The following is a 10,246-nucleotide window of genomic DNA, read 5'->3' as shown; positions in this document are numbered from 1 at the left end:
TCAACTCATGTTGGCCGTTACGTGGCCCAGCCGGATGCTTTTTCTACGGTTGAGTAGCGAACGAAAGCCGTTTGTTGTACGACTGAGCAACCGGATAAGGCTGATGGTAGTCAGAGAAAGGCGGTGAATGATCGTGAGTTCCAGATCGGCCACCTGCGCCAAGTGATGACTGTTCGATGAAGTTGAGCGGTCGTGACTGGCGGCGGTTGGCTCCTGATGGCCGGGACGAGAACCACTGTGAATAAAATAATTACAACCAAAATTTTGACATCTTATTGGTGATAATAATAAAAGGAATCAAGAATTTAAAAAGATTGGGTCGTCGTACTACCTTTTCTGAAAAAGCGGGACCGGGTTGCGACAAACGCTATCACTTTTTTGACGGAGGTCATCTAGGTAGTTGTAACGTTCGATGTTGTGGCCACAAACTTGGTTGAAAGCTTCCAGTGGTAAAGGGTAAACAAGAGGTCAACGTGACATAAATGAAGAGATCAACAACTACGCCAACAGGAGGCACAAAGTGACAAAAAAATTCCTCGAATGGCGTCATCCGGTCAAAAACCTCTCCGATCAACCAAGTACCTGTTCAAAATGACACAAAGTTATATTTTGGTGTTTAAATTAAAAAAAAAACGACGCAAACAAACAAGGGGACGACAATGTATAATCCAATTTCAAACTTGTCACCCCCAATTTGAGAGCGACGGACCAGAGGCTTACCTCGATACCAAATAGCCGGTCCTATTGGTTCCATGATTCAAGGCCAGCTGGAGGTAGAGACTCTTGATGATGTCTACAAAACGTCAATGACGCCAATTTCAATTGGCGTCAATGAAGCCAAGTGATGAAATGAATTTCAGTTAGACCTAAGGCGCTTTCTTTTTGTGCTGCTCTCCTCTTTCTTGGTTCGAGTTTGAGGGTTTGAGGAGTGGGTAGGGAAAAACACCCCAAATGTGGAAAACGGCGCATTACTTCACATGTTGGTCACACGTTGATACGTTCTGCTGATAATACCACAAGAATGAAAGTTAAAAAGTTTAAAAAAATTTAAACGACTCTTGCTCCAAAAGGTAAACCAATAGTTCATAATCTGAATTAAAAGTGATGTGTATTGATTTAACATTTTTAAAAATTATTTTTTTAAGAAGGATATGAGTGGAGGCAAAATAGTAAACATCCAATTGGATATATGGAAACAATCAGAATGCGTGGTGATGGACGACCCCGTGTGTTTTACAAAATGCAAGTTATATTTTTTTTTAATGTTTGTTTCGTATATCATTGTTTATATCATTATTGTTAGCGTAGTTGGAAAGACATCCAAGTTAATTTAAGTTAAGTTTTTAAAGGAAGGGAGTTTGTTTTTTTCCGTAAATGTCAGCCATTGTGATGTTTTTGTTCCACAGGAGGCTCTATTTTTCTATTGTTACGGGCTGGAAATTTCATCTGCAAAAACAGTTAGCTACGAAACCAATGTTTTGGCAGCCGATTTACGGAATGCAATTCTGGGCGACTTACCGAGATATGGGATTAGACCTGCAGTTTCCGGCTATCTCTATGCTTGCAATATTGGTGAGTTCTTTACTTTTTAAACATTTAAGAAATTTCTTCAACCTACCTTGGACTTTCGTAGCGTTTATCATGAACTATTTTTTTATTTACATGTAATTATTAGCTGAAAATCAGCGATTAAATAAAGCAGAGAGAGGACGCTACGTATACCAAGAAAATGACACAATAACAGGATCGCAGAGTTTGATACAGGTTAAAAAACATATAATGTATTTTGAAAAATTGCTCATTTAAACAGATGAAATTTTTCCATTTCATGCAGCACCATCTGAATTTAACTTCGGCACAGTTAATCTGTCAATTTCCAAAATGCCAACAAAAAATTGGATGTCAATTTGCCGTCAGCTGCGGTTTTTGCTGTGAATGGTACCATGGCAACTGCATTCAATTTTCCAAGTCAATGTCACAGTTTGTTGATATAAGTTACAAAGAATGGATCTGCGCAATGTGTGTCGGACCGCTTTTGTTGTCGCTTTCGTCGAATTATACTTATGCCAAGCCGGATGAGATTTATTGTAAGAATTCATTTCTTATTTAAGGAAAATTTAATTTGAATGTTTCAACTTCACCATTTAGCCGAGAGTGTTTTTGATTTTTTTTCGAACCCAGTTGCCACTTGCCGGCGATGAGATTAATGAGTCACTCGTACAATTATTCGTGTTTGAACAGCAGCTACGAACATCTTTAGAACACCTTCATTTGAAATTGGTTGAGGTTCCGGCCGACGGGTATAACATTTTCATTAAATGTAAGTGTGAAAAAATTTTCTGAGGTATTATTTTGTTTGTTTCTCTTTTATAGGAATTGTTTATTCTCTGCTTTGGCACATCAGTGGTTTGGCAACATGAATTAGCACTTAGACACGAGACTTTTAATTACAGATTATCTTGTGAAATACGATGAGTTCTACTCTCTTTTCGAGGACACCTCCGAAAAAACCTTTACCGAATATAGTACAACACTTTTAAAGTTTAGAGTTTTTCATAACAAGTTCTAATTAATTAAATTTTTGCTATACTGCAAATAGTTACTGAGCTTCGAAAACCGGGAACCTATGGTGACCATCCTTCCATTGCAGCATTTTCATCCAAGTTTAAGGTTTGTACGGCACATTTTAAACTAAAACCCTTATTCCGTCTCATGCAAGAAGTATTCCTCATAGGTAGCTATAAAGATTTACCGACCAAACGGAAGTCACACCCTCGTGGAATGTTCGGGTAACGTTCATAAGGATGTTATGATTGCGTACAATGAAGTTAACCATTACTATAGTGTGGTGGACATTGACGAACGACAATAAAATTTTTCGACATTGATGCAACCATCTTCCCAGGGGTTGACTCTACCCGTACGCCTGCTGGTTCATTCAGCTTCCGATGCAATGCCAAATAGCTTCTTTCTCTATCCAGCTACCATCCCTCGACAATGACCTGATGGCGGAGACTGCCGACGGAAGTCACTAAATGTCGGCGTTGTCGAATTCGTTTGATGACATGACAGATATGCAGCAACTAGGAAACAGCAGCAATTGCGGGCTAGATAGCTCTTTCACATCGATACCCATCTGCTCCTCACCTACTGGAAGTTTATCATTTAACGGTAATGGAAAAAAATATCAAAGTTTACATTGTTAGGGCTACATTTTTTAAAATTATATATGTTTAGATTATTAATCTTTAGAATAATGATGAAAGTTTTTTATTACAGATGACTCAAAAGAAAGTGGTGTCAAGTCATCGTTCCCTACATCACAACCGTTGCCCATTGCATCGTTATTTTAAAATGGAATGCTATGGAACGGATCGGCGTGGGTTGATTGGTTTGATGCTGCCATGAATTCGAGTTCTTCAGAATCTCACCAAACCCCGTCACCATCAACTGAGAAATCGGGCAATGTGTCAAGATCCCGCTGTGATTCTAAATCATCTCAATCCTCATCTTCAATCGACACGAGCAGAAATGAAATTGATCAGCCAAAAGCAGGTAAGTGTTAAAAATATCATAAAATATAACATAGATTCTTGAATGTCATATGTGTACGTACAATCTAACGAGTAATAATCGATATTTTAAATTATTGCAGACGACGGTGAAGGAATCCCCCGAGAAGACGGTGAGCCTGGACACGATAGCTCAACAAAAGAATACGACAGCAAGGATACAAAAAGATACAACAACAATTGCGGGCTGGATCACTCTTTCCAATCGATACCCCTCTGCCCATCCGGAGGCCACGGAGATCCATGTCCAACAACAACCTCTAACACAATTGGGCCAGTACAACAAACCCAGACTTCTTTTGGTTATCTCACCAACAAGGAAAGAACGTCAACGGGAACTGGAAATGTCGTCCGACAACATATTAAAAAAAGACTTGGAATGACAGGCGTTTGCCGTACCCATTTAGGTGTTCCGAAACTTCCGGACTTAATACCATATTCAAAATTTCATTTCCGTTTGTCTCTTCCTTTTTTTTGTTTTTCATTTTATTTCCTCTCATCTCTATCTTATCTCAACTGTTTCCAACATTGCTATTCTGATTTTTATTTTGAAAACTATGTGTGTTGATCTAACCTATACAACCACCCATATCCTTAATACGGGACAATCCAGATATAATCACTTACGATTGGATTGTGCTGCTCTACCGCAGAATGACTGTTTTTGAAGAGGTATACAGTCATAAAGTTTATCTCCTGGTAAATACAAGGTTTTCCATTCCCAGATTAGAGTATTCTTCATTAAGCACTATCACTTTAGTGCTGAATGTGTTTTCCCATAGTTGTTGCCACGAAAAAATTGGAAAATGGCTGTCGTCGAAAAGCTCATTCGCAGTCAAGATAGACAGATTTGCGCTGCCGACATCCGCACAGCAAACGGAAAAACAAATCGCCCCATCACCAAGCTCTAGCTACTACAAGTTGCTGAACCGTCGGACGATCAGGCCAGAAGCCTTGACAGTCCACTTTTAGATCCAGCTCCATCGTCACATTCTAGACCAACCCGAAAATGTGCCGCCCAAACCAACGCAGCGATCAAGAAAATCTTCGAACAAGAAGACGCTGAGTAGCTGCCTGGCCGCGGGGGAATGTAAAAAATTCTCCAACTTAAACTTCATTTCTCTTAAAACTATGTTCCCCCTTTCGTTTTGGCTTTTCTCACCTCCCATTTTGCTAATCACCCCCAAGCTATCGCGATTCACCCTTTCTTTGTTGTATGTCTCGCTTTGATGAGTCGCCCTGTCTAGATTCGTCAGTCTGATTCTTGATGGCTATCAAGAAGGTTCATGAAATGGCAAGTGTAACGGAACTACTAAGATACCGTATGCAATTAACCAAAATAACACCCTTTGGAATTTATCTTCACTGCATCACTACTGACTTCGAGAAAGAAAACCCAGGTGAAAACTTCAAAGAATATAACATCAGGGAGATAGAGAAGATGTAAGTATATAATTGTATAAATATAAATGTATGTAAGTATTCATTGTATTCATTATTTTCTTGATTCATGAACTTTCCTTAAATTATGAGAACAATTTCAATATTGCAGGGCATTTCAGCAGAAGAAATGAATTAATACGAATTCAGAGCCAAAGTGAAAGATGAAATTCAGAAGTTTGAGAAAGCAAGAAATTGATGAAGAAATTAAAAAGCTACGTCCCGGTGTTGGTGACTAGGGAGCCGATAGCATCGTACATTGTTTCCCACCCAAAACAAATGAAATGAAGGATCATTCCGCCATGAATCCAATTTTCTGGTTCGTACAATTCACTTATTATTCCAACCCAAAACGAAGAAACTTTTTATTACTTCTGTAAACATAAATAGGTACCGTTGTTCCTTGCATCGCCGTACCTATTTACAAGGCAATCGCTCATGGACCGGGAATTACAAAAAAATTCATTTCAAATGCCTACAGCACCTGGCCCTCCCTTCTGGAAAACAAAAAAAAACTTTTATAGAGCAAGCTAAACAGGAATACGCTACATTCAACAATGGTTTGTATGCATCCATTAAAAAACAAAGTCTGTCATAAACAATGTGAGTTATCATTGCATTTTCTATTGTTCTAATAGGTTCAAGTGTGGGAGATTCTATTGTCGACGAGATTCTTAAACATGAATTGGAGAAACATGATGCAATCATGAACATTCAACGTATTCCAATTGAATGTATGAGCGATGAGGAAGATTTTGAATAAACAGTCGCCTTAAAAAATTTAAACTTTTAACTTAATAACTTGGAACAACTTAACCAATTTGTCAAAATTCATGTTTAATTTCTTCGTGTGTTGTTTGTTCAATTTAACGTGCGTGCACTGCACCATCAAAACTTTGCCTACAAGCAAAAATAGAAAAAAGTCAAATAAAAATAGAATTGCGACGATAAATCTTTTTGACTAAAGAAACGGTAATACCCCGTTTGAAAAAAAAAAGAATTCGTAAAAATAGAGGCTCACCTCGAGAGTGGGTGCTGAGAAGGAAAGCATCGACTACATAAAAGAATCTGCAATTAGAAATTGAAGGTTAAAAATGGAAAGAAGTCTGTATCAAGTCCGTGTAATAAGAAGAGAACCGGGTACAAGCAAGACCGTATCCTGTCAAGACCGTATCCTACGCTTGAGCTCTACACACTGGCTCACATAACGGGGGGGGGGGGGGAGACATCATTGCCAGGTCATTCCATGTTCTTTGTTTTCGGATTTTTTTTTTGTTTTCTTTTGCTTTTGCATTGTGATTATGAGCTGGGTTCTGACATGGCAAATGGGAAAAGCATGACATAACATAGGATGGAAAGAAAGAAGCTCAGGGGTTGATAAACATAATGAGAGTTAATTTTTGTTGGATCTGTTACGGATTCGGGCAGAGCGACGAGGGGCTTCGGCTGTCGGTGCGGCTGGGCCATCCGGCGTCGGCGAATTGGGGGTGGAAGTCGTTGAAGGTTGTGCTGGGCGATCCAATTGGCCATGAACCGATGGTGCTGGTGTCACCGAAGGGTAGTGACGACGCAAAAGGCGACGATTGCGGCGGAAGAGCCGACCAGCTGGGGTCTTGATTAAATAATCGTGGAATGGGCCGGTTTCGACGATGATACTAGGGGTTGACCAGCGTTTATTTAAGTGGTTCTGGATGACGACGGAATCGCCGATGGAAAACGGAGGGAGAGGGTGTGCGCACAGGTTGAAATGAGCGGCACGAAGAGTGCGGGCGCGCAAGGCCTGATTCTCAAGTTGTACGGCCGATTTTTGCCATTGGGGTGCGAATGCGTGGCGGTGGGCCGGAAAGCAATCTCTGACGGGCCGATTAAAAACTAGCTGGGCGGGTGAAGCTCCACCAGACAGTGGAGCGTTGCGGTAGAGTAGGAGGCCTTTGCTGAATTGGTCCATGTCGAAGGAGCCCGCTGACCACGATCCGCGGACGAGCTTTTTCATGCTCTTTACGGACACTTCCGCAAAGCCGTTAGATTGAGGGTACCCTGCCGAGGAAGTGCCGTGGCTGATGCCCCATTCACGAAGGAAGGACTGAAATTCGTCTGCAGTGAAGTGGGGCCCGCCGTCCGACCAAAATTTAATTGGTGCACCCGCGTCAAAGGAAAAGAAGGAGTGGACAGCGTCGACCACCTTGCATGCAGAAGTGTTTTTGTCCGGAAATGGGACGACGTGAGGCCATCCACTGAATTGGTCTGCGAGAATTAAAAAATCGCGACCGTTGTGGCATCCTAGGTCGGCATGGATAAACTCGAACGGCCGCGATGCTTTCTGGTGGGGCAGCAAAGGTTCCGGCGGATGTGAGGGAAGATGTTCAGTGCAAGTGGGACAAGCACGGGCCGCGGTGATGATCTCGCTGTCCATGGATGGCCAATACATGGTTTGACGGTCCCGTTGCCGTAACTTTGTTTCGCCCTGGTGCATCAAGATGAAATTTTTGAGGACCTCACGACGAACGGCCTCTGGAATAACGACACGACAGCCCATCACGATGATATCGTCGTCTTTGTCTATGGCTAGAAGGCTTCTGACGCACCAGAAATGACGATGGGGCAACGGTAAGTTGCATTTCTCGTTGGGAAAACCGGATCGGATGACGTCACGTAAAGCAATCATGACAGGATCAACCGCGGCGGCAGCTGACACCTTGTCTAGGAGCGGGTCGCTCGTGCAGGGGTAAGAGACGTCGATGATGGATATCAGCGCTACACGGGTGGATAATGATGTTGGACCTTCCGCCAGTTCATCTCTGGATATGCGGTGCGGATAGGGGAACGCAAGAGGGCGTCGGCCATTAAACTCTCCTCTCCAGGGATCCAGCGGGCTGTGAATGCATAACGCTGCATTTTTAGGCGTAGACGCAGGATTCGTGCGTTGTCGAGTTTGTCCAAGTTGTAATCGTTGAGGATCGGGATGAGCGGCCGATGATCCGTGAGGAGGACGAATGATGGGAGGCCTTTCAAAAACTGCCGGCACTTCTGCATGGCCCAGGCTGCACCCAGGCACTCCAGCTCGATCATGCCGTAGCGTGTCTCCGCGTCGGATAGAAAACTTGCCTGGACCACGTTCCACTTCCCATTGGGATCTTGTTGACGGAGGATAAAACCGAGACCCCTCAGGCGGGAGGCATCGACATGGAGGGCCATGGGTAGTCCTGGGTTGTAAAAGGACAGCTCGGCGGGCGACGACAATTCGAAGTGGGCAGCGTTGAAGGCGGCTTCGTACTGTGTTGTCCATTCCCAATGGAAATTCTTTTTTAGGAGTGGGTAAAGGGGGGCGAGTGCCACTGCTAAATTGTCGGAGAAATTGCCCATCTGCTGGCACAGACCGTGGAATGCTCTCATCTCCGTGATGTTGGCGGGGGTAGGAAATCGACTGATGGCCGATAAGATTTCCGGGTTTGGCTGGAAGCCGGTGTTGTTCAGGATATAGCCGCCCAACAGAACGGACGGCTGGGCAAATTGGATTTTACCGGTATTGATGGCAATTTGGTTGTCGGCAGCGCGCTGGAACACTTGTTGGACGAGAGAAATGTGCTCCTCGTACGTCTCGGAGAATATGAGGATGTCTTCAATTATCCGACGGCAATTTGGAATATCATCGAATACAGCCGAAACGCGTCGGCTGTAGTCGCCGCCGGCGTGGAAAACTCCAAAAGGCAACCGGTGGTACATGTAGTGGCCGAACGGGGTAGAGAAGGTGGTCATCGTCGCTGACTCGTCATCTATTCGGCCGAATCGAGCGGACGGCCTGGAACGGGGTGGCCGTTTCGAATGTTGGCTGGACGGTTAAGGCGTTAAGGGGGGTAAAATCGACGCACACGCGTATGCCGCCGTCATTTTTCGGAGCGTTGACCATGGGATGGACCCATGCTGTCGGCTTGGTGACTTTGCAGATGATTTGTTGCTCCTCGAGCGAATCCAGCTCTGTTTTGAGTTTTGGGAGCAACGGGACGGAGACTGGTCGCGAACCTCTCATCGCGGATGGTATGGCTCCGTCGGCTAACTAGAAGTGGCATGGAGGGCCTACCATAGGGCGACATATACCGTCGAAGATGCGGGGATGGTCAGCCATTAAAGATTTCAGCTTATTAGCTTTCTCTAAATCCGTAGGATGGGCCGTGATTTGCTGAACGCGCCAATGGGGTAATCCAGGGGCAGGATGCCGAGTTTTTTTTTGCGTTTCTTTTGATAGAACTGGTTGCTGGAGATTTTTAAGGACATGAATGGTGGTAAGTACTGGCGTGCCTCCGTTGACGGGTCCTACGCTAATGGTTGCCTGGAAGGTGCCAAATAAGGTTATGGCATCGCCAGTCGCCGTTACGACCCGCGTTGTGATGGGGCAAGGTGGAGTCGCGACGAATCACGATAGGTGAAGTGCATGTGGTACGGCATCAATCGAGGCGCCCGTGTCGGGCAGGAAGAGCACTGCTGTGGGCGTGTCGCTGTCTGCGGGCGAGACGCTGGTTTCAATAAGTTCCCCTGGTAAAATGGATCCGATAACGATACTTCCCGCTGCCTCGGGTTTCGAAGACTTTCTTGAACGAGCAGCAGACTTTGAGTCGGTTCTGGCAGTATTGTTTTTGATTTGCTGGATAGATGGTGGATCGTTTTGCCGCAGGTTAGCTGCCTGCATTAGTGTTGCTTCGGCCGTGCGCAGTGTTGTTAAAGGTTGGTTGAGGGATAGCGTAGCGCCTTCCTGCAACAACTTGCGCCGAACTTTATCACTGTGGACGCCATAAATGATTTGGCCCAACAACCGGGTGTCCTGACATTTGTTGCAACAATCCGTGTTGAATTCGCATTTTTGCGCGAGATCGCGCAGCTCGCAAACCCAACTGTCCACGGATTCTTTTTCACGTTGGATACGAAGGGCAAATTGTTGGCGCCAAACGTGGCAATTCCTCCCAGCGTTACACCGTTCACGAAATTTGTCGATAATAATATCGGAGTAACCAAGTTCGATATTAGACAGGCCCATCGTGCAGATGGCCTGTAAAGTAGGCTTCGATAAGCAGGAAAGCAGGATATTTGCCTTATAGGACACGCGCTCCGTTTGAGGAACGGCTGTATAGATGGTAGATAAGGCCAAAAATATAGTCCACTGTCGCTGCCAGAGCTCAAAGGAGTCCTTATATTCGTCAAAATCGAACGGTGGCGGGGAGCCGTAGGGCTTAAATGGCTTT

General features: G+C 44.3%; 1 protein-coding gene and 1 long non-coding RNA gene across 2 annotated transcripts; one reads left to right on the top strand and one right to left on the bottom strand.

The window, feature by feature from the left end:
* Window positions 1–5,272: 5,272 nt before the first annotated feature.
* On the top strand, window positions 5,273–5,783 carry LOC124208745. The gene is made up of 3 exons (XM_046606624.1): window positions 5,273–5,331; window positions 5,403–5,572; window positions 5,651–5,783. The coding sequence occupies exons 1-3, from the start codon at window positions 5,297–5,299 to the stop codon at window positions 5,773–5,775; spliced, it is 330 nt and encodes a 109-aa protein (XP_046462580.1). The 5' UTR covers window positions 5,273–5,296; the 3' UTR covers window positions 5,776–5,783.
* On the bottom strand, window positions 5,617–6,159 carry LOC124208746. Its single transcript, XR_006880573.1, has 2 exons — window positions 6,034–6,159; window positions 5,617–5,912 (listed from the first exon to the last, which is right to left on the bottom strand). It is a non-coding gene; the product is annotated as an uncharacterized LOC124208746 (long non-coding RNA).
* Window positions 6,160–10,246: the final 4,087 nt, after the last annotated feature.

Source organism: Daphnia pulex, chromosome 12, assembly GCF_021134715.1.
Source record: "Daphnia pulex isolate KAP4 chromosome 12, ASM2113471v1".
In the NCBI taxonomy this organism is placed as follows: Eukaryota; Metazoa; Arthropoda; class Branchiopoda; order Diplostraca; family Daphniidae; genus Daphnia; species Daphnia pulex.
The sequence above is the reverse complement of the archived record's forward strand: the minus strand, read 5'-3'. Positions and strand labels throughout refer to the sequence as shown.